Genomic DNA, 22,655 nt, shown 5'->3' with positions numbered 1-22,655 from the left:
TATATATATATATATATATATATATATATATATATATATATAAGACAAAATAATGTTGAGGACACCATTTGACTGTGTGCCAAAACTCTTCTGGGGTTTTACATCAAATTCTGAACCTCGGTGCTAGTCTTGGTGCTGCACCTTTAGCAGCTCGCAGCTAAAGGGACAGCTCCGTCATATCTTCAAAAGATCATCAGACCCTACACACCATAGACTGCTCCGTTCTGCTACCTCTGAACGTCTGGCACTCCTCCCTGTGTGCCTGTACTTCCGGGTCACGTCTGCGGTCTTCTGGCCCCGCGGTGGTGGAATAAGCTTTCCACTGCAGCAGAAGCCCGCCCATCTTTCAACACAGACAGAAGACTCACCTGGTCAGATGCACCATGCTCCCGTGACCCACTTTAGATATACTTTTTTTTCTTTCTTTCATGGGATTTCCTTTTGGATAATGTTATAGATATCGCAGTGTAAAGGCTAGTCTAGTGGTACTTTTTTACAATACAAATTGATGTTTGATAGGTTACCATTACACTAATGGATTATAACTGGGCACCTGTCCCTTCTTGATGACACTGCATTTTTGTTTTCCTGAGAGTAGTAACACTGATGTTCTTCACTACTGTACGTCACTCTGGGTAAGCGTCTGCTAAGTGATTGTAATGTATTGTCATGTTTAATTACAAAATTCTCATCTCTTCACACAAAATTCTCACAAAGGGCTTAATGTTTTACTAAAAATGTCAACCAAATGTTATGCTTGAAGTAGATTATAAAATTAAAGGAGAATCAATAAATTATGACAGAAATGATCATAGAAATTCCAAGTTATGTTAGTTTATCAGGGAATAATCTTAATTCCCTTTTATTTTGCAAGGTATTCTTAATTTCATTATTTTAACACATTGTGATGTATTAATCAGACTTCGCATTCATTAGAAGGCCAAGTTTCATTTAATTTGAATACATTTCTAATAGCTTATGACATGGATACATTATATAGAGAAAAGGAAACATTTAAACTCATGATTTGCAAGATGACAGAACAAGAAAATTGCAATCAAAACTGGTAGAAATTGTATATCTTACAGAATAATGCAGGCTTTTATAGAATACTACAATGGAAAGTGACAAGACTGAAGAGACATTCAGAATACAGATAATTATACAATTAAAATGAAAATTAATATAAGCTCTGAATATTATTATAAAGCAGCTCACCAATCCTAAATTTTTAACACAAATAAAAATAATGATACAAATTTGTTTAATAAAAAAAATCAATGTGTGCTACTCTGGGAATAAATAATTAATATCCGAATGTAAAATATTACCCCCTTAATTTTATATAAATAACCGTTTCTGTGCCCTTTTTCTGTTTAAAGAAAATTGATACTGTCAGATTTAACAGACGATGAGCACGGATACTCTTAGCTGCCTCCTCCTGTGAAAGCCTTGCTTTTGTTCTTGGCGAGGAATCGGAACGTTTCCCCCGACACTGCAGTGAATTAATCATTTTCTTGTCATCAGAGTAACCTGCACTGTTTTCAGCCTGGCACCCTCAACTTTAATATTTCAGCTTATATAATAGCAATTTGAATAGTAATTAGTCTAGTTAAATATTTTAAAAAAACATGTTCTATGATTATTTTTTAATCACGATCATTCTAAAGGTCACCTCTCTTTTCACGGGGCAGAAATGCAAAGCTGAATAATGGAAACTGATGGAAAGGCCTTCAGTATTGGTAAAGGACATTAAAAACCTCTACTGATGGCCCATTTCATGCCAGCTTTGGCTCCTTATTATGCGATTAGCCCAATCGTTTGTTTGATAAAAGTTCTTTGACTAAGTCAAAGCAGAGCTACAGCCCCAGCCTGCACATAATATCTATGATGTATTCTTGGTGAAAAGATTTTACTGTGGTCCGACGCAGGAGTTAACCAGCATCGCATATGCAACTGTTTCAGAAATGAAGCTGCAATATGTTATTGGAACAAAAACCTACACACACCAGCCCTCCAGGGGTTGTGCTCCTGTGCTGTGTATTATGGGAGACGGCTGTCAAAAATTTAAAAAAACATTTCTGAATGACAGTTTCTGAATGCTACTTTAAGATAGCCGGTCATAGCTAATCTGTTTTAAATATACCTGCTTGCATGTGCAAATGAAAGGCAACTCAAGGGAGCCCATTTTAATCCAGTCATAGACAATGTAATGGGACGAATACAAAAAACACAAACTCAAAAAGGAGGACAGAAGCTATGAATCGGAACAGATCGGCGTCTTAAGTGCAGCAACACAAACTGAGGCAATTTTTTTTTTTTTTTTTTTTAAATGCTTGACTAAATCAGTTTGCGTAAGACGAAACACTCGACATTCATCAATGCAGACGTTTTTGACGAGACAGGGCCGACGCGCGACAGAACACGTGACCCGAACCGCGGGTCGCGGCTGAAACTACAAAACTACGGCTGCTGTTTAAAGAGATAGCTATGGGCCAGCCGACACCTCCCTGAAGACTGCCCTTCGATGGCCCGGCCACTTTATATTCTGAAGAGACCAATCAGCATGCTCTACATTCACCTTTATACATATGTACATCTTCTATCATCATCGCCTATCGTAACAACCCTTCCTATGGAATTCCTCACACCCCTCTCTCTTTCTGAAGGCTCCCTCTTAACAGAATGTAGTCACATCCTTGAAGTAGGAGAGAAATAAAGTTTAAAATGAAATAAAAAGGTTCAGAGATTCTTTCTGCACACGTAGCTCTTTCTTTCATCCCCCCACCCCCAGAACACAAACCGTGCAGCGGCAAGGGGCGGACTCCACCACGAGACCCCTTTTCACTGGGTCCTGTGTCTGGGTGTGTGCATCCTTCTCCCTGTAAAGGACGCCAAAACAAGGTTCCTGCCTGCATCCTTTAGTGCACGGCCTCTCCGTTCAGTGAAGAGTTCCCGCTCAGGGAGAGCACCGCCTCGCCCCTCGACAAAAGATCCTCCTTAAAAGAGCGCAGCACTGCTCCTGTGTCCGTGACCCACGTCGTAACACTTGAGTCTTTTTTCCTCGTTGATTCATTCCATGGAAATAAAAGGCGTCAGTTGCGAAGCTCTCCTCTTCCTTCAAGCCCCCCCCCCCCCCCTTGCCATTATATTGCTTTTGAAGAAAAAGCAGGAAACATTTGGGTACAAGAGGTTACGTCTATGAGACATCATGTTTTTGTTTTTTTTTTTTTGTTTTTTTTGTATGTATGTTTTTTTTTTTCCTGAACAGTAAGGACAGACACAATGCTCCGGTGGTGGCAGTATTTTAGCTGTAATTCCACATCGTAAGCAGCAGCTTTAAACATTATAAAAAAACACCTGTCTTCATCCTTTTTCGTCCTAAAGACGCAGTCAATGTTGTTCATTTATATCAGCAGCTGCAAATAACTACTCATTGCTATAGTGCGAATTCCAAGACTCACAAACAAAAAATAATATTTCAGAACAGTCTGTGGGAGACTTCCATGTGTCCAGCACCTCCCGCCTCCATCTCATAAGTGAATATCCAGAGTAAGTGCTCACGTTCCATAGTTTGGTGCTGTCAGAGAAGTTAATGCGTATTTTGGTACCTTAAAATAAATTAAAACACATAAACAAGGAGCTCGGCAAACCTTAGTTAACATGTATATCATTTTTTTATACTTTCCATAATATGTGAATACGCAGATGTAAACTTGTAAGAAGTGATGGGCAGTGATAAAATGTCGCAAGACATCAGTTAGCTACACTAAATGCAGAAACAACAGCAAGAGAAAAAAACATGACCACACCATTTAAATTCTGGGGAAACAGAATGAAGTGGTATATTTAGTCTACTGTCTTTGACGGTGCTATCATTGCTATAAGGTGACTGAGGAACAGTAAGAAATACAAACAGTCTATTAGTCAAATTCATGCACAGTCAAGTCACACAGAAAGAAAAATTATTGTGTAAAATTCCACTCCCAGATAGAGAGTAATTTCCTCCAATAATTAACCTGTCTAATCCCCCCATCCCCCTCCCAACCCCCCAAAAACACAACAAAAAAAGCACAAATTACTCTTAAGTATAGCAAATTTAACTTTCAGCTGGGATTTAAAGAAATGTTCAGAAATATGATTTAAAGGAAGTGAGAAGTTAAACCAAGTCAGACAGTGAGAGCGGGGACGAGGCCACAGACAGGCCCGGTCCTGCAGAAACGCCTGCGCTCGAAAGCCCTGAACCGCCAGAACCCTCCAAGGAGAAGAACTCAGAACCGCCGCCCAAGCTCACTCGCGCTGCCATACCCACCAAACATCTGCCAGCATCAACCGTGACTCTGTCGACGAGTAACACGCATGATGTAAAAAAAAAAACCGAAACAAAACAGTAACCATATTAGCGTGCGGCACCCAGGGAGCGACCACACGAAATGGGACAGTGCCCGGCGCCCCTCTCCTCCACGGCCTGGCCCCGTTGCTATTAGAGACCAGGCCATCGATCAGGCCGTCCCCGGGGCGGAAGCGGCGCAGACAGGCCAGGCGCGCGGCGGGATTATGTTTCCTGCTCCTGCTGCACTGGGACAGATCCATCCCACAGCAGCAGGTGTCTGTCTGTCTGGGCTCATCCGGTAAAACAACCCCCCCACCGCAGTCCACATCCCCCCCCCCCCCCCCCAAACTGTCTACAGCAGGGAGAGAAAAAGAGAAGAGAAAGCAGCAAGGTTTCGCAATCAAACCCTGACCTCGTTCCAACCTTCCTGCGAAGCCTTGGGTCCGAATCGCCCTCTCGCAGCACCCAAACAAGCGTTTAGTGACGATAACAACGGAAATTGCCGGCACCGGGCAGAAACGGCGAGGCCAGGTCAGCCCCGAGCGCCAGAGAGACGGGGATCGCTGACACAGTCGAGCCTGTGGATCAGCCCTGCTGGAACCAGTAGCCCAAACCAGGTATAGTGTCTGATATTTGAGTTGGTGACCAGGTCTATCAGGAACAGATGCAGTGAAGCTGGGGTTGTGGGCTCACAGGGGGCGTTTGGCAAATGGGTGGGCTGGGCCGCTGGAAACCTTCAGCTATTGGCCGAAGCAGCATCGCCCAGGTAACGACAGCGCTGGTGAACCTGGGAGCCTGGCCTGAAACCAGAAACGCTATCGCAAAGACAGGAAGGAGGGAAGATAAAGGGAAGCGGAGGGAGGGGCAGACGGAGAGCACCTGTGGACAGAAGCTCTGCGGGCTTACTGTGGACCCGTCCCAGGTCAGCCCCTGAACCTCATCTGGAGCGGGGCTCAATAAACACCCTGTTCTCTCTGGTTGGCTCTCGTCTGCTCACATTTCCATAATCAGGGCCTGCAACGTGATGATTAGCAGCTGTCTGCATTCCCTATTTCGCTCCCTCCTTCCCTCCCTCTCAATCGCTTTCTGTGTCCTCTGTCTCAGGCATCCACCTTATCCAGCAACCCCTCTACTACCCTCACTCCCCCCCCCCAATTCTCTCCTATCAAACCCACCTTCACTACCTTCTTAAATCCCAAATCCAGACTCACCTGGTTCTGAAAAAGAGAGCCTTACTGATGGTCTCATTTTGTTGCCTTTTTAGTTTAGCCTGACTCCATTGGTTTGTTTTGAGTGCTAATGGTAAGGTTAGCCTGACTCCATTGGTTTGTTTTGAGTGCTAATGGTAAGGTTAGCCTGACTCCATTGGTTTGTTTTGAGTGCTAATGGTAAGGTTAGCCTGACTACATTGGTTTGTTTTGAGTGCTAATGGTAAGGTTAGCCTTACTCCATTGGTTTGTTTTGAGTGCTAATGGTAAGGTTAGCCTGACTCCATTGGTTTGTTTTGAGTGCTAATGGTAAGGTTAGCCTGACTCCATTGGTTTGTTTTGAGTGCTAATGGTAAGGTTAGCCTGACTCCATTGGTTCGTTTTGAGTGCTAATGGTAAGGTTAGCCTGACTCCATTGGTTTGTTTTGAGTGCTAATGGTAAGGTTAGCCTGACTCCATTGGTTCGTTTTGAGTGCTAATTTTAAGGTTAGCTTGGCCACACTAGTTTGTTTTGAGCACTAATGGTAATGTCAACCAGACTCCACTAGTTTGTTTTGAGTGCTAATGTTAAGGTTAGCTTGGCCACACTAGTATGTTTTGAGCACTAATGGTAAGGTTAGCCTGGCTCTACTAGCTTGTTTTGAGTACTAAGGCCCGCAACAAACCCTACATAAGTACGCTTTGAGCTACGCAAAGTTGGTTTCTAAACACGTTGTCGCATTCTAAAATGGGTCACCTGAAATAATGCAATTCTTCAAGCATTGCAGCAAGGGGCATTATAGCCCCTTCAAATTGTGATTTTTTCTTTCACAACTGTCCTGGATTGCCCGCTTGAGCACTCGGGTTTAATACCTCCACTTGGACATAAGAGCGCACGTTAAGTATGTACAATCAGGCATTGTCATTTGCGTTTGCGTACTTGCGTAGGGTATGTTTCCGGCATAATGGTAAGTTAGCCTGTCTCCACAAGTCTGCTTTGAGTATTTCAGAAGATTCATTATTAAAATTATGTTAAAACTATGGGGTTTTCTTTAAGATTGCTCAGCAGGAAAAAAACGCAGAAGCTTCTTGCGGGCATTGGTCCCTCACTTTCCTCCTTTTGCTTATTGGCTGGTCATCTTCCCACTCCAACAAATCAGTCCAGATCAACAGGACTTTGTGTTAGTCGGGTCAAAAACGCATGAAGTGAGTGAGTTAGGAGAGAGGGAACCCAGCTAGGAGTTTCAAACTGGCACAGATACATTCAAGTAATGCATGAAGAAATCCCAGAAACTTTGAGAGTAAAGCAGCGCTTCCCAAACTCTGAAAGAAATGAACTGTCTATGATGACACCAACAAAGAAAAAAAAATGTAAGAAAGAGGAGGGTTCTGTTATTGAAAACTCTCACAAAAGCCAACGTGGAAAGTTTAGCGATGCTCTTTGTACTTGAAAATTATGGGCATTTCCATGCAGCAAATCGGAAACAAGCCCTTTAATGATAAATTCAGAACATCTGTGCCGTTCAACTCGGAGTCCTCTACGGGGGAACCGCCAGGTTCAAACAGGCCCCCCCGCTCCGCACCTAAACTTTCTGACTTAGCTCCACAAGGAGAGTCACAGCAACTCCTGAGCCTCCCATGAGCGGGAATGCACGGAGAACCGCCATGCTACAGTCCCTCTGCAAGGCCAAGAGTAAGAGAGTATGTACATTCACACCAGAGTTACATACATGTATCACAGACTCATGCTAAAAATAGTACAAAACACATCAAAACCCATGACCACATGGTTCAACAGAACCCTTAACTTTTTTCATATTCTTTTCTTCTTTTTTTGCAACATTTTCATAAAGGCAGTGGATTTGCTTTTTCATGTATGTATGTATGTGTGTGTTTTGCTTTCTCAGTATGTGCCACAGCAGGCTTCAGAGACTATGTCGGATCACTGAAGGCTTGGAAGGGCTGTGTGCTTGCGCGTGTGTGTGTGCGCGTGTGCGTGCGTGAGAGAGAGTGCCGGGTGACGGCCGGTGGCCGGTGCTCTTCAGCGTGGTGCTTCGAAAGACAACGGAGCTCCTGGGCTTCTTCACTTCTGTGTGAAATAGGCTCCGATGGTGACTCCCGCGGCCCCCAGGGCAGCCAAGCCAAAAACCGTCTTTATGTACGGCCAGGAGCAGTGGAACACTGACTCTCTCTGCTGACCATACAGCTCCACGAAGGCATCCTGAGAGAGAGAGAGAGAGAGAGAGAGAGAGAGAGAGAGAGAGAGAGAGAGAGAGAGAGAGAGAGAGAGAGAGAGAGAGAGAGAGAGCAGGGGAGAGAGAGTGAGAGAGACAAGTAAGTAAATGCCATACAAGACACTAATTGCATTGTTAATAATTGCCTTACATATCCATATCCATAAGCTTCCAAAGAAAACCTAGCTAAATTTTGTATGCTAAATGCCAACTGATATTTAAAAAAATGTATTTGGGAATCTGTGACAGGGGTGTGTAATTAATGTCCCTTCAGAGGAAGACTGGGATGTGAATCATGGACTCTGGTGTCAAGATGGCAGCTTCAGTGGCAGATTACACCTGACCAAGGTGAGACAGCAGGGGTGCAGGTGGCATTTACTGATCACACACACACTCACACACACAGTCTCTGCTGCTTCCTCCAATCGCGCGTGCTAGCGCCTAGCATACGCACGCTGTTCCATCAGCCTAATGACTCATCCGGTTGCCATGGCGAGGGACACGGAAGAAAGGCGTGGTTCTCCGCATTCTCAAATGACCTTTGTTTTTTGTTGTTTTTTTTTTTAAATTTCCCAAAATATCTGGGAGAAAAAAAGGAAAGCCCCAGAGTCAACAGCGCCGCCCCCCCCCCCCGGCAGGGCCGCGGTGTCAGCCCTATTTGTCTCTGCTCGTGCCGCTGTGTAATTAGCATAAGTGCGCCCAGGTTTCCCCCGCGAACCTCCGGATGGGAGTGGCAATGCCATACCTTCTGTGAGCGCGCCAATCTGCGCTGAGCTCTACGTGTGCGTGAGCATGAGAAAGAGAAGGAGAGAGACTGTGTGCGTGTACGTGTGTGTGTATGTGTGTGCGTGTGTGTGTGTGCATGTGCGTGCGTGTGTGTTCGTGTGTGCATGCTTGTGTGTGTACGTAAGTGTGTGTGTGTGTGTGTCTGCGTATGTGTGTGTGTGTGTCTGCGTGTGTGTCTGTGTGTCTGCGTGTATGCGTGCGTGTGTCTGTCTGTGTGCGTGTGTGTGTGTGTGTGTGTGCGTGTGTGTGTGTGTGTGTGTGTGTGTGTGTGTGCATGCGTCTGTGTGTTTATGGTCTGTCCGGCTCTGTGCCGACTCGTCTGTGAATGCAAATCCTCCTGGCCTCTCTCCAGCATGCAAAGCACACACCAAAGAGCTGCCAGACAGATCCATCTCACATCCATTTAGCTTCCTTTCCCCTGAGGGCGGTGGGGAGAAACAGGAAGGAAGAGCTCCCACTGTCAGTGTTCCACAGGGATGCACAAGGATCTCCTCAAAGTCACAGATAATGGCTCGTTACGCCCCGCATATCAACCTCTTCCGCAGAGCACAGAACTCGTCATTATCGGTATAATTTACTCAACATATGCCACGCGGCTTGCGCATCATCAATTTTCACGCTTGAGTAAATTGACTCAAGTGATTTAGGCCTGTCCATTGTCAAGGACACAACAGTGTCACCTTATGCAGGGAAATTACTATGGTTACAGTGAAATACAGCATGGTACAGTTTATTATAATTAATAAATGATGATTTTGACTAAAACAAATTATTATTATTATTATTATTATTATTAGTATCAAGAATAACTTTATTTAAAAAAGCTTTACGAACAGGATGTTCACATTGCTTTCCAACAAAGAACAATGAAAGGATATGCTAATAAAAGCAAATGCGATATAAAACACACACAAGTATGTGAAAGGGAATGGAAGTATTAAATGTGTTTCATGAGAGGGTAATTCAGCTTGGCTAAAACTAGGGAAAGATCATGTTTATTTTCCCTTCTTTCTCACAGGGCCTGCAGGTAAGACAATGAGCAGGGCGCGATGTAATTAAATACTCTTCTTGGTAAGGGCGGTGCGGATTGGCCCAGATGAACGCCATTGTCCCCTGGATGCAATGCTGTGTTCAGCCCAGCTCTTATGAATTTGTTCTTCAATAATACAGCGTTGTGCACACTGCATGCATGTGTGTGCACATTTGTGTAAGCAAATACGAGTGTGTGTCTGCATGCATGAGTGAGTATTCGCGCTTGCGAGCACGTATTCTTGCATGCTTTTGTGTGCACGTGAGCCTTTTGCTGTGTGAGTGTGCAAAAATGTGTGTGTGTGTGTATGTGTGTGTGTACATGTGTATGTTCATGTGTGTAATTTTGTGTGTGTGCGCATGTGTGCGTGCGTGTGTGTACCATGCGCGTGATTGCGCATGTATGTGCGCATGTGTGGTATGTATGTGCGCGTGCATGTTTGTGCATGTACGTGTGCCCATGTCTGCGTGCGTGTCCATGTGTGCTTGTGTGTGTGCGCATACGTGTGTCTGCATACGTTTGTGTGCATATGTCCGTGTGCATACAGTATGTGTGTGTAAGCCTGTGCGATGCTGCACTCCCCAGATCTCTCCTGCTCTGCTCTGCTCTGCGCTGGAGCGGTGCTCCAGTGTTGCCTGGTGCTGCTCATGAATAAGTAAGCAGTGTTTTTATTCCAGCTCGCAGGAGGACAGGCAGAACCTGCGGGGCTGTGTTCGGGCCCTGCTGAGCCCGAGGAGGAGCCGAGTCTACACGCTTGTTTGGACTGTGTTATGCTCAAGGCCCAGGGGCCATAACACTTCACACAAGCACACTCCACCGGCTTCCGACCAGTCTACTACAAGGACGATCCTCCGGGCACCACGGCAACAGACAAAAAGTTCTGACAGACATGAAGAGATCGAAAGAGAGATGGAAAACAAACGACGGAGATGGAAGGAACCAGGGGCCTGCTGCACACCTCTCTCGCTTGGACGCATTTGCCCGAGAACTTTGAAACAGATGTAATATTCAGGGTCTACATGCTCCACAAAAAAAGCCACCTGCTCCTCCCCCTACAACTGAATCTCAAATAACTCTCCTTTTGCCCCAAGACTTGTTTTTTTATCTTTATGTTTCACAGGAAGCACCGTCCATACAGTTCACCTTCAGCTTTTCCCCGGAATTTTCCGACGCGAAGCGTTGTATTTTCCCCTAATCATCCTCAGAGCACAGTGACGTCACGGACAATTCCATTAGCGGCCGGTCCGACGTCGAGGCCCGGGTCTGACGCAACGACGTGCGCATTTGTGACGGTTCAGACGCCCGCGACTGTTTACATCACCAACACCCCAGCGCAGCCCCTAACCGCGCCCTGCCCCTCCCGCACGGCAACCGGACGCCGCGGCTCTCTAGACAAGAGGGCAGCGAGCACGCGGAACGAGCACACAAAGGCGCTGCGCTTCTGTCTGCCGACAGCTGCCGTGTCGCCGTGGCACCTGATCCCCGTCTGCTTATCGCCTCCTGCAAACATCCTGATCAGAGCGGCTTCCGCTCGGTGTTCAAACGGCCGCCCCGCTCCCGCCCCCGGCCCGCCACGGAGGCCCCGCGCTGTGGTAAGTCGCCAGCCGCAAGCGCTGCCCCTGTTGAGGTCTCCACGCGCCAGATGTCAATAGGTGTACAGCATGTCGTTCACCACAGGGACAGTGCGAGTCCCTTTTTCGCATTGTCCTTATACTTTAAATAACTTTAGCAATGAATCCGTATGAGCGGCAAAGCGCAAGATGACATCCCCACCACCCCAACACACACACACACACACACACACACACACACACACATATGGACACACACACACACACATATATGGACACACACACACACACACAGTCCCCTTCACTGATGGGATGTTAGAATAATTTTATGCAACAATAATTGCACTGCCACAAGCGATTCATAACGTCAACACTGGAAAGAGCCGTTCTTGTCTTTAGCCTCATTTACCAGCTGAGCCAGGTCTGCTTCACATAGGGATGGTGTCAAATGTTGCCCATAGAACAGTTTAATAACAGTTTGTGGAGGAGGGGGCTCAGTACTCTCTCTGCCAAGTCCACAAAGGGGTGTGAGAATATGTTTGCATTAATTGAAAGGCAGACACAAAGTGCACATTTTTTCACATTTCCACCTCAGTACAATAATTGTTGGTGTTATGGCAGAGAGTGCACAAAATAATGAGTGGCTTAGTGCAAAGCAAAACCTAGAGAGATAATGATCAAAACTTAAGATAACTTCCGGTAGCAGGTTTATGTCCTGGTTAAGGTGTTTCAAAACTATGAACTCTGTGTCAGATAGAATAGATTCCGACAAGACGAGAAGGTGAATGAAAACTCAAGACATTTCACATCTAAATCTCTTCTTGAAGGCATATTATGCAGGATTTTTTTGCCTGGCTGTGATCCCATGTTTACAATCAAAGAAGTCTCCTCCTCCATCTACCTGACTTCAGCCATCTAGCTACCTAACATAAGACAGCACCATGCCCAGAAACGTCCCAAACAAATCACTGAATAACAAGTATTGGTAACGGTGCATGAATTTGGTGAAAGTGCATAAAGACTGCCAGTGCATCACAGATATGCCTTAGCATGGTTATTTTACAATATTTTCAAGGTAAAAATATGAGTATGCCTTTAAATTGTTTGATGCATTAATTTTAGTTCAACATATGGGCTTACAAGCCATTCAGTAGGCATTAATTGATTTGCATAATATAATAAAAGGCAGAACACCAGAAGCAAGTCTGTCTATAGACTAGTTATTGCTTTATTCATTGGTGTAGTTATAGTCATATACGATGTTCCTGAACACAATGTCATCCTTAGTTCTATTCTTATATTGAAGAGTATAGTGTGCATGTTTCAGACATACTTAATTCCCCAACATCGCACAAGAACCAAACTCATGAAGATGCATTAATGGCGCTCAAGACAACTGACTGCAGGCCAACAACACATATCCTGTGGGGCCCCCATCCTTCCATGAACAAGGACACAGGAACTGAAATCACTATGTTCACTATGAATGTACAGGGTGTGTGGCTTCAAAAGACTGCACTCTGGGATCACTATATTATTACATCATCGTAAGAGGGCTGTTTATGTTGCTGGTCAACATGAGATCCTACATGCAGGTGCATGTATGTATCCATAGGTTACAAACGTGGGTTTTTAGTCTGCATTCGTTTTGTTACAGTTGATTGTCCACTGATCGTCATGCCCGTTCAAAATCTGTCCTCAACACAAATCTAGCTGTTAATGCAAAAGTTATGTTAGAAACAAGGATCTTTACTCAGATTACTTGACAGGGACTCACCCGAAATAAAAACTTGAAGCTCAGAAACGCAACACCTTTGATAAAACAGGGCGACTGACGCTTCGACGTCTGGCACGTCTTCCTCAGAGTCAACAGAAAAGAAAGTCAACAGAAAAGATATTTTGCGGCTGTGTTCATTTTCACACATACTTTTTGCGAATACCTTGCAAACCCAAAAATAACTGTGTGAACAAAGAGGCAGAGAAAGATGTGATTTCTAACGGCACGTTTAGTACAGAAGCCCCTTCTGTGTGCCTTAGATAAGTATGCAACGGCACAAGGAGTGACACCGCTTGTTAGCCACCTGTCCCTTTGGAGATAAGAAACACCTGGGGCACATAAGTTGAGTGGGCGAAACGCCCTCTGCTGCTTGGCCTTTTGCGTTTATGTTATCTCATTTTAGATAGCAGTTGTGGCTAAGCTAACCTGTAAATATAGGGAAACGCAGAATTAAGGCTTGACCTTAGAAGACACTTCAAGTGACAGTTAGCAACCCGACCAGCTGCTGTAGGCTCGTAGTGCACTGCGAACTGTAGTCATGGCGCTGGCTTGCGCTGTCGCACGACAACGGTTCCCGGGGCCGTGGAGGCAAACACCATTGTACTCTGGGAAACCGGAACCACGATGTGGGGGAGACAGCGTGTGGCTCAACGAATCTGAAAGAAGCATTCCTCTCTCTTTGTTATCAGATCTGGGCCTAAGTTGAGCAACATCCCCTGCATGGAGGCCCTAACCACATAGCCAGGGGGGACTGGCAGGCATTGTTTCAAAGGCTGTCAACCGGTAAACAGTTAGATCTAATAATAATCGCCAGTAATAATTATCAGTTCACTGATAGCCCCTGGTACTATAGCTGGCTGGGACTTGGGAATGTGCTTGTGATTCGCTGCTTGCTAACACAGCACATATTCTTATTGGCCCGCAGCATCTGACTGTCCATTTGGGTAAAGGTGATATCATCCCCCACCACTTTGGCATGGCTGGAGTCTGGCGGGGGAGGGTGTGGCGACGGGCAAAGAACCATTCCATTGCTTCGTAACAGTTCCAATGTTCAGAACGGTTCTTCATTAGTACTTGACTATCTTTCACAACATTTCAGCCATTGCTTGGTTTCAGTGATTGCTCTGTACTTGATGCTTTCTTTTAGGCATCAATGGGGGAGGAGACCCACAAACAACGATGCACTTTATATTAACTTTTATTATAAGAAATCTAAAGCACAAAAACAATCAATTTGGACAGCTGTGCATTTTAATTATAATTTTAAAAAATATTTGAGATAGGTACAGTGCTGTGTTTCACTGGAGGAAACAACGACTTCCTCTTACAGAGGGACTTCCTCTAACTGCTCCTGGGGAGGGGGGCGGGTAGGAGGAAGGATGCATGAGGGGGACAGCTGGACAGGAAGTAATTTATTTTCCTTTTTTCTCTCTCAAAGTTGTCGGTGATTGGTTATCATCGACAACTTTGACGTTATCCTCCCGTCAGTCTCCCCTCACTGACTGAAAAGAAATGCCTTCTTTCTAGTGGCATCTGCTAGTCCTCTCTCGCTGAATTAGCCACTCTGGGGGGGTGTCTGTTAGGGGTTCAACTTGGCCTTGGCAAGCGCAAGCGGGCCAATTAGCTTTTTTTTTTGTGGCCGCATGCGAGAGGATGCAGCCGAGGCAGCAGCCAGTACAACAGGAAGGGGAATCACCACGCGCATGTTTACTGGCTGTCCGCCCCACACACAGAGAACCTCAAAGGAAGTCCAGACCTGGGCATGTAGACTGGATCTTTGACCGATGTGTTTGTCAGATCCCCCCAGTAAAATTCCAACCTTTGACCTGGCACAGGATGCCCATGCTTTTTGAATTAGAGACTGTGCCCCTGCATAGTCTCTCACTCTTTACTCAGCATACACGGTTTTTCTCAGGTGCTTCATTTAGAACCTGGGTCAGAAACTGGTAGCCCTCAGGAAAAATCTGGCCCACCAGCAAGGTTTTGAGGCTAAACTTAGTTACCAGCATAATTACCTGATTTAGAGTTACACACAGTCAGTTTAGGACCTTATTCTAGTGGCAATGGTAGATGCGCCTGGGTGCTAGAGGAATTGCTCATTTCTTGCCAAAATGGCAAATGAAATTGTTGAATTTGAGTTAGACCTGATTCATTTGCCAGTACCTTGTGTTACCACTAGAGCCTGACAGTTGTGCCTTGACTGCGAAAATAGGGCCGCTGGTCTCAGCACTGCAATGTTAGCATGCTCCTGTGAACATACATGCAACATACCATTTACTGCAGTCATGTGACAGTGAAGCTTAGTGAGACAAAGACATGGACAGAGCTATCATATGTAATTTGAACCAATCAATGTGTTTACATTTTGACTGGTTCAAAGCCACTGATTGACAGGTAATTGAAACACTATCAATTACAGAGCTGAAACCTCACTATCCAGAGTCAGGCTACACACCAAACTCCGACAAATAGCATTTTCAACAGGAAGGCCACTCTGCATCAGGATAAATTCCGGCATCGAGGCGTGGGAGGGGAATTTCTAAACCCATTCAGAAAAAAAATATTTGGCCAGAAAGGAAAGGAAAGGAAGTCAACTAAAAGCTGGTACGTTTCATAGAACCAAACAAAAGCAGAGCCCTCCCACAACCAATGAGGGCACCCCCAAGGGGAAGTCCATTGATGCAATAAAGGGGGATGACTGAGTGACGGGAATGTGTCTGCAATTCACTGGAAACACCAAAACCAAATGAGTAGCCACACAGAGCGGAAACAGAGCCATTTTGATCTGTGTGGTCAGGCCCCCTAGAGATCAGAGGGGTCACTGCCATAAAGAAGACTTATGCCTGTGTGATATGTCAGACAGAGACAACTTGACCTTGCTGGTCAATACATCCCTTTTGACAATTAACCTCTAAGTTAACCTCTGTTCTCAGTGCATTTCATTGCACAGAAATCTCTCTGGATGCCAGAACAAGGCTTTGTTCCGTGACTTATCTTTGATTAAGAACTTTTTTTTCCATGGACTGTCTTTTGGAATTTCTTTTCCTAAGCTCAATGCACAGCCTGCGCATTTCATTAATTCACTTCAAAAAAGAATCAAGAAAGAAAATAAATTTAATTTGACTCTTGCACTTAAACAAAAAACATACATCCATCCTACTTTGTAGCAGCCTTTATTTGATTTACACTGTTCCTATTATTTATGAGAGCGGCACAGAGACAGTAAAATGTGGGGAAAAAAAGATCTGTCCCTAAACACAGAGGATCCATTTACTTCACTCCACTCTTGTATTCGGTTCCCAATGCTGTTGAATCCCAGAATTCCACTTTCTTGACTTCATGAAACAAAAAAAGAGCCTCAGCAAAGAGGAGAGGCTCGCGTGAGTGTCACGCGGTCCTTTGGCTGTCAACAATGCGGGAGCACCATAGTGCACCTTGGCTCTCTGCAGAGATCAATGGCTTTAGCCAGAGCCTTTTTGCGTCTCTCACTGTCGAGCGGGACTGGAGAAAAAAAAAAAAAAACTGGGTCAAGTCGGCGGCGGAAAGCAGAGGACATTTTCCTCTCACATATAAGTGAATCTTTCCTTTGTGGCAATGAAAACAAAACGCAAAAAAAAAAAAAAACACACACACATCAAACGTTAACGGTTTTATCCGTTCCAAACTGCCTCGGCTAGACGAAAATATTTCCTGCTCACCCTCCTGTTCCTGTTGCATTCCATAACCCCGGGCAGTGACAGTGGGGTGGGGTGAGGAAGGGAGGGTGGGGGGTGTTTGGTGTAGTGGGGTTGTTTGGGGAGGGGGGCAAAGGCAGCACAAGCGTTCAGGCCCTCTGGCTCCGACATCAAAGCAGCAGGAGTGCCGAATCTCAGTGGTGCTACTGAGACTCCCCAATGATCCCAGCGGGCCAAAGCCACGAATATTCGGCAGTTTTGTACCCCCGCACAGCCACACTACAGGACACGCCGTAGCTACGGGAGCCGCTCGGAAAACAAACTGAAGACACATGTAGGTCAGCCACGGCCTGGAGGAGACAACAGCAGCTATGCCTGCACTCCCCTAATGACTAAACCTCCCCCTGCAAACCATTTATTACACCGCTAATTAGTGACTAGGCCTCTCGTGACGCTGTTCCGCCGTGAGAGCGCCGCACCGCGTGCTGGGATTTTATGCTTTGAGCCGATGTCTCATGACCACAAGTGAACGAGCCCGAAAAAACTCACAGGAGAACGAGCCCAAATAGACTCTTTCAAATGGCAACCGTTGCCACGTAACCGACGCCGTGTAAATTTTATGTTGCCGTGCTTCAATCGTCGAAAACCCTCCCACGTGGGGACGCACGCTACTTCAAGTGAACTCGACGATGTTTGTCTTCCCGTGGTGGTTTTACACCTGCTGGCTACTCGTTTATCTGTGGGCGGACCAGAGAGACACGGCAGCACAGGCATCTGCGGCACACCCGCGCCGATCGCTCGAGAGGCTGCGTAAGTCGCTCTCTTTCACTCCCTTCTCTCATCCTTTATTTACAGGTTCCATTAGGACTACCTCATTCGCATTTAATCGGCTGGTCGATGGCAAGAAAGGACATAGGCTTTAGACCGAGGTGTGTGTGTGTGTGTGTGTGTTTGTGTGTATGTGTGTGTGTGTGCTGCCCAACCTATGGGATCCCCTCATAGCCAAGGGAGCATCTGACAACACTACAGTGCTGGGTGGGAGGAGCCATATATATATTTTTTTTTCTTTAGAAAAATACACCTGCAAGATGTGAATTTCAGCTGAAAAACCAGGCCAATAAGGTTTTCAGAGAGGGAGGCAGCTCGAAAGATCAGTGGCAATGGGAGTCCAAAACTCAAATGTTCTCGTGTTACTTTTTTCCTGTAATTTTTTGATTCCACCTGAGTCTGGTGAGCTGAGGTCATTCATGCAGGGAATGAAGCTGAAGCCTGTAGGTCCGGTGAGCATCACAGGACCCGGCTTCAGCCATCACGCGCTGAGCAGGTCTGTTCTGGTTCACTTCTCCCAGACTTTTTTGCCTTGAAGCCATAAAACCAGCCTTCATGTGACTCAGATGGAAGAACTGGAGGCTTCAACTGGAACCACTGTCTTTCTTCTTGCCACCACAGAAGAATATTGTTCTCCTTTCCATTAAGGTCAGATAAACATATAGTATATATTTTATTTACAGACAGTTGCAACGTTATGGGGCGAGGAGAATAGTGTCAGAGTCACAAGATAGTCAAAGGTCAGATTTCATTTTTGTTTTGGAGAAGTGCTGAAAATTATATGGAAGGGCAGCGATTGTGGTGAAGTTCAAAGTGTCGTGATCTCGCCGGATCTGAATTCACCACGTCCAGGGTTTCGTTTCCCTCATCAATTGCGACACTGCCAACTTCCATCGTCCAACCCTCCCGAGCATTTGTACATCAACCGTTTTTTTGGGAAATGACGGCTCTTGGTGAAATCTCCTGAGCCGGGCAGGCAAGCATTCAGCTGCCAATGAGAGAGCCAGCTACTTGTTGCAAATGTGTAAGAGGTGCCCTGAAGGGTAATTGCAATGCCCCACACCCTCCTCGCCTGCCCCTCCCGCCCAAAACTCCACAATGTTGGCTCGACTGGAATCCAGAAGATTTGCTTTTCTCACGAGCAGAGCCCTTTGTTGGAGTCCAATATTGCTGCCTAACTCAACAAGCTGTTCCCAAGGGAGAGATTTCCTCCCTTTTTTCCTCGCATTCCACAGCCAATCCTTTCCATTATTCGGGTTTCAGTGGGCACATCCAGATTTTGCTAAAATTTTATTAAAGCTCAGCATAAAAAAAAAAAATGCTCTGGAATGGTTCTAATGCGATTACAAATAGAAAGGAGCAAATGGACTCTTCCCTTAGCACCTCTCCATAGCCCACATACAGACTTTACAGCAGAGCAGGATAATGCTACCCTGCATTTGCCAAGCTCAGGCTGCCTCTGTTAATAGACAATATACATCATCGCTCCTCTTATTAAAAAAAATAAATGAAAACGTAGGGAGATCTCGCTCTCATTTTTCTTTTTTGATGGGGGCCCACTTTGGGTCTAATCTTAGCCTCCTTATAAAAACGTCCTTGTTCCAAAACAGTGTGGATATAAAGATATCTTGGGGAGTAAACAAGTGCAACGTGGGAATTCTACTCATTAGAAAGCTGCAGGGGAGGCCGACACTGAGGTCAGTCTGCAATTAAAACCGAGGCACTGGCAGCTCCCATACTGCAGTATCTGATGGCAGACCCTACAATGCCACACTATGGGATCGCAAACACCACAGAACTCCATAAGAATGAAAGAAAAGGAAAGAAAGAAAGAAAATCCTTCTAGTGATGGTAGAGATTGGGAAATACAAACAGTGAAACTGAAAGTGAGAAAGAGTGAGGAAAAACCCATTAACAGGTCGATCATTAGTGATAGAGGATCCTTCATAATATTTTTTGGACATTATCAACTCCGCATGGGAAACTACCTTCCTGTCCAGCTGCTCCGGAATCCCACCTGAACAAGGCTGAGGCAATAATCACTCTCTCATGCAAATCAACGCTAATCTGTGCCATTTGGTTAATCTCTGAGGATTAGAGCTAATCAAGCAATTAACAGCTGTTGTACAGTGAATCATACAGTCATCCACTGTAATTGGCCATCACACATTTTAATGCCGTTCAATAGCTTAAAGCATTAAAATAAAACAACAAATGAACAAAAGAATTAATTAATCAAGGCTATGCAGCAGACGCACATTAACAGCATTGCATTAGTCAATTAGCAACAAAAAAAAGGACTCCTATTTTTCAGAATAGCCTACATGTCTGTGTGGGTGAAATCCCAAGATGTTTGAGCATTTGCAATTGGGAAAATCCTCCACCTTACCCGCCTCCCCCGCCAAGCCACTGTCTTTGCCCATCAGCGAACACAACGATGGTGACAGCGACGGCACACAGACTGTGACACAGCCTGTGACAGAGGGGCAAAGTGTGTGGGCTTGACAGAGGAAGGGTGAAGGCCACTGTTTTATCAGGGCTGGCTTGGTAGCGCATTAGCATGGGAGGCAGTAGAGCATGGTAAATGAGGCGACGGGACGGCACCCTCCTTTTTGCTCGCAGCCTCCACTATAACAGTGGCAGGCAGCTCACAAGCTACGGCCGAGTAAAAAATAACATCCCCAGCGGACCTTCTTCATGATGGCTGCCAAGACAAGTGCTGAAGAGGTGTAAAAAAAGAGAATGAGCAAAAAAAAGAAAAAAAAACCTCTGGGGACAGAGGAACGAAAGAGAGAGACAGGGGGACATGCAAGGTTGGTGGTGGTCTGGGGTCCTGTAGGTCACCGTGGCCGTCTCCTGGGTAACGGAGCGCGGTGAGGCCGCTGGGGGAAGAGGGGCGGGGGCTGTGGCGCTGTCAGGGCTGTCACGGCGTGAGGACACCTGGAGACAGCGTCACATGACTTCTCTCCCCACGAGAGTGAGGAAGCACAGAGTGACAAGCGATGCGAGGGGGTGGGCGGGGGGGGGGACGTGTGCAGTGGAGACTGTGACTCATTCGGCTTGCAAGCGCTTCATTTGCATCTGGTGAAACCCCTATGCGACACCTCGTTCAGATCTCAAGCTGCATCTCTGGTTTGTCCCCTGCTCGTGCCCCCAGACCTGTGACTTCGGTCGCTCAGTCCTTCAAATGCGAGGAGAAGTGCTGAAAAAACACTGACTTGATTCTCGGCATAACCGTGCGAAAAAAGGCAGAGAGGTGTTTTTTTTGTTGCTCGGTGGTGCTTCATTGTGGTAGAGGCAAGAATGAATCATCCTGATGATGGTCCTCATCTCATCTCTCGAGACCAGGTGTGAACGAGTCAGGGCCATGCTGAAACAAACCTGATCTGTTTATCCGAGTCCTGTTTGTTGGAGCACTGAAAAAAAGAGAGCGTCGTAAAAATATTCCCTATTCCCTCCCCAACTCTCTCCCTTCTCTCTTCCACACCCTCCCCATCTCCCTCCCTCGCTCCCCCTCTCTCTCTCCTCCTCGGTACGTGAAACGCATGCACTCGGCAGGTCTTAAAGGGAGCGCGCTCCGTCTCAGCCTTCTGAGATGTGCAGGCGACCCAGCGGACCCACGCCGCAGGTCCTCCTGAGGTTCCCGGGAGATCTCGGGTTCCCGCTGAGCGAGAGCCCCGCCCCGACCTCCCGAGACCGGAGACCGCTCGCGCGGTACCCGCCCTTCGAGACCGCAGGACCCGTCACCGGTCTCAGCCACCGCCTCCTCTCCCCGGTGCAGTAACGCGTCCTCTTTCTCGGGCACTGCATCTCCCTTCTGAGACGCGCCAGCCGTCGCCCAGACTTTAATTTCTCCCGCGACTCCCGCGCGAGGCTGCCACCAAAGAGCGAGTTGAGGCTTTGAAGAAGCCAGCTTGTACCCTCCCCTCTCCCCTTCCTAAAATAGATTTGGCAGTTTGAGGCTGCAGAGGGGAACTCTGAATCCGGGTAAAAGCTGGACCATTTTGCAGATACCACATCATGCATCCATGTGGACTGAACATTACAATAACCCTGTCTCCATCTGAGCAGATGGTAGTCATGTTCTCACTCCATGACTCATAATGTGGGGACATGTTTCCACCAAAAATTACCCCAGGGAGGCAAATCTCCAGAAAATTGGGTCAGAGGTCAAGAACTCTACAACCTCCAGAAAGCATCGCTTCACATCCAGGGTAAAAAAAATAACCTATTCATTCAAACCAAAACATTTAAGCAACAAAGGAACTAGTGTGTTATTTAAAAAGTGCATTTATGGTTACGCAGTAAAAAAACACCCTTTGGATACACGCGGATATTCACCTGAGGGTGTGGTCATTACACACGGTCATCTCACATGAAAAAAAATCAGCACTGTAAATCCAAAGCATACATAGACGGGTTCAGTTTAGTCACTTTCAAACGTAAATGAATATCCATTGGCTGAACTGGACTCTAACCCCCGAATTTAATAAAATCTGCCTTATCATCTTAGGGTAAATACTATTCTATAAAAAAAAACCCAGATTAATGCAGTGCAGTATATTAAAGCAAAATTACCTTTCCATTTAGAGGACATAACAGTATGTGTAGTTGAATCCAAGTTGTGACTGTTTGGTAGAACTTCATTACTGGCTCTCCAAGGGTTTGAAAGTCTCAGAGTGAGATCTAGATTGCCAGCGCTCTTGTTGAGAAAGCAGGTAAACGCGCTCAAGCGTTGCCGGGACATTGTCGTCAGGAGAGAAGCTCAGGTGAAAGAGAAGCACCGCATTGTTCCGCGCAAGGCCCGTGTACCGCGCCGGCCCCTTTCATCAATCCCTTCCATGAAACATGACGCCCATTCGCCCTTTTAAATGGAGTCCCTTTTATGGCTTGATTGAACGATTAAATTATTTAATATCCTGCTTTGTGCATTGATCTCCACAACCCCCCTCCCCACCAGCTTCCGTTATCCTGTTACAAACAAAAGGGTTTATTAACTTTCTTACTCAAGGGATTTCTGATTGTGGTGCTGGGGAGGGGGAGAAGGGGGTGGAAGGGGACAGTACCATTTCTCATAAACCGCGGTAGATTTATGGGGAATCTTCATTGCCCGAAGCCTTTGTCCAGGGTTCTGATTCTGTACTACAGACTAGTACACTACTATGTACTATTAGTACATATAATAGACAGAACAACTCTACAGTGAGGTTTGGACTGCCCTCTTCAATTCAGACC

The 22,655-nt window shown here is 46.0% G+C and overlaps 1 protein-coding gene across 1 annotated transcript in view; it reads right to left on the bottom strand.

The window, feature by feature from the left end:
• Positions 1-932: 932 nt before the first annotated feature.
• Positions 933-22,655, bottom strand: part of LOC135253369 (apoptosis regulator Bcl-2-like) — a 63,158-nt gene continuing 41,435 nt past the window's right edge. Inside the window, exon 2 of the mRNA XM_064332556.1 lies at positions 933-7,741. Coding sequence (XP_064188626.1) covers positions 7,604-7,741 — 138 coding nt within the window. The 3' untranslated portion in view covers positions 933-7,603. The remainder of the gene's footprint in view (positions 7,742-22,655) is intronic.

The sequence above is a fragment of the Anguilla rostrata genome, chromosome 4 (genome assembly GCF_018555375.3).
Source record: "Anguilla rostrata isolate EN2019 chromosome 4, ASM1855537v3, whole genome shotgun sequence".
Taxonomy (NCBI): Eukaryota; Metazoa; Chordata; class Actinopteri; order Anguilliformes; family Anguillidae; genus Anguilla; species Anguilla rostrata.
This window is presented reverse-complemented; position numbering and strand designations above follow the sequence as displayed.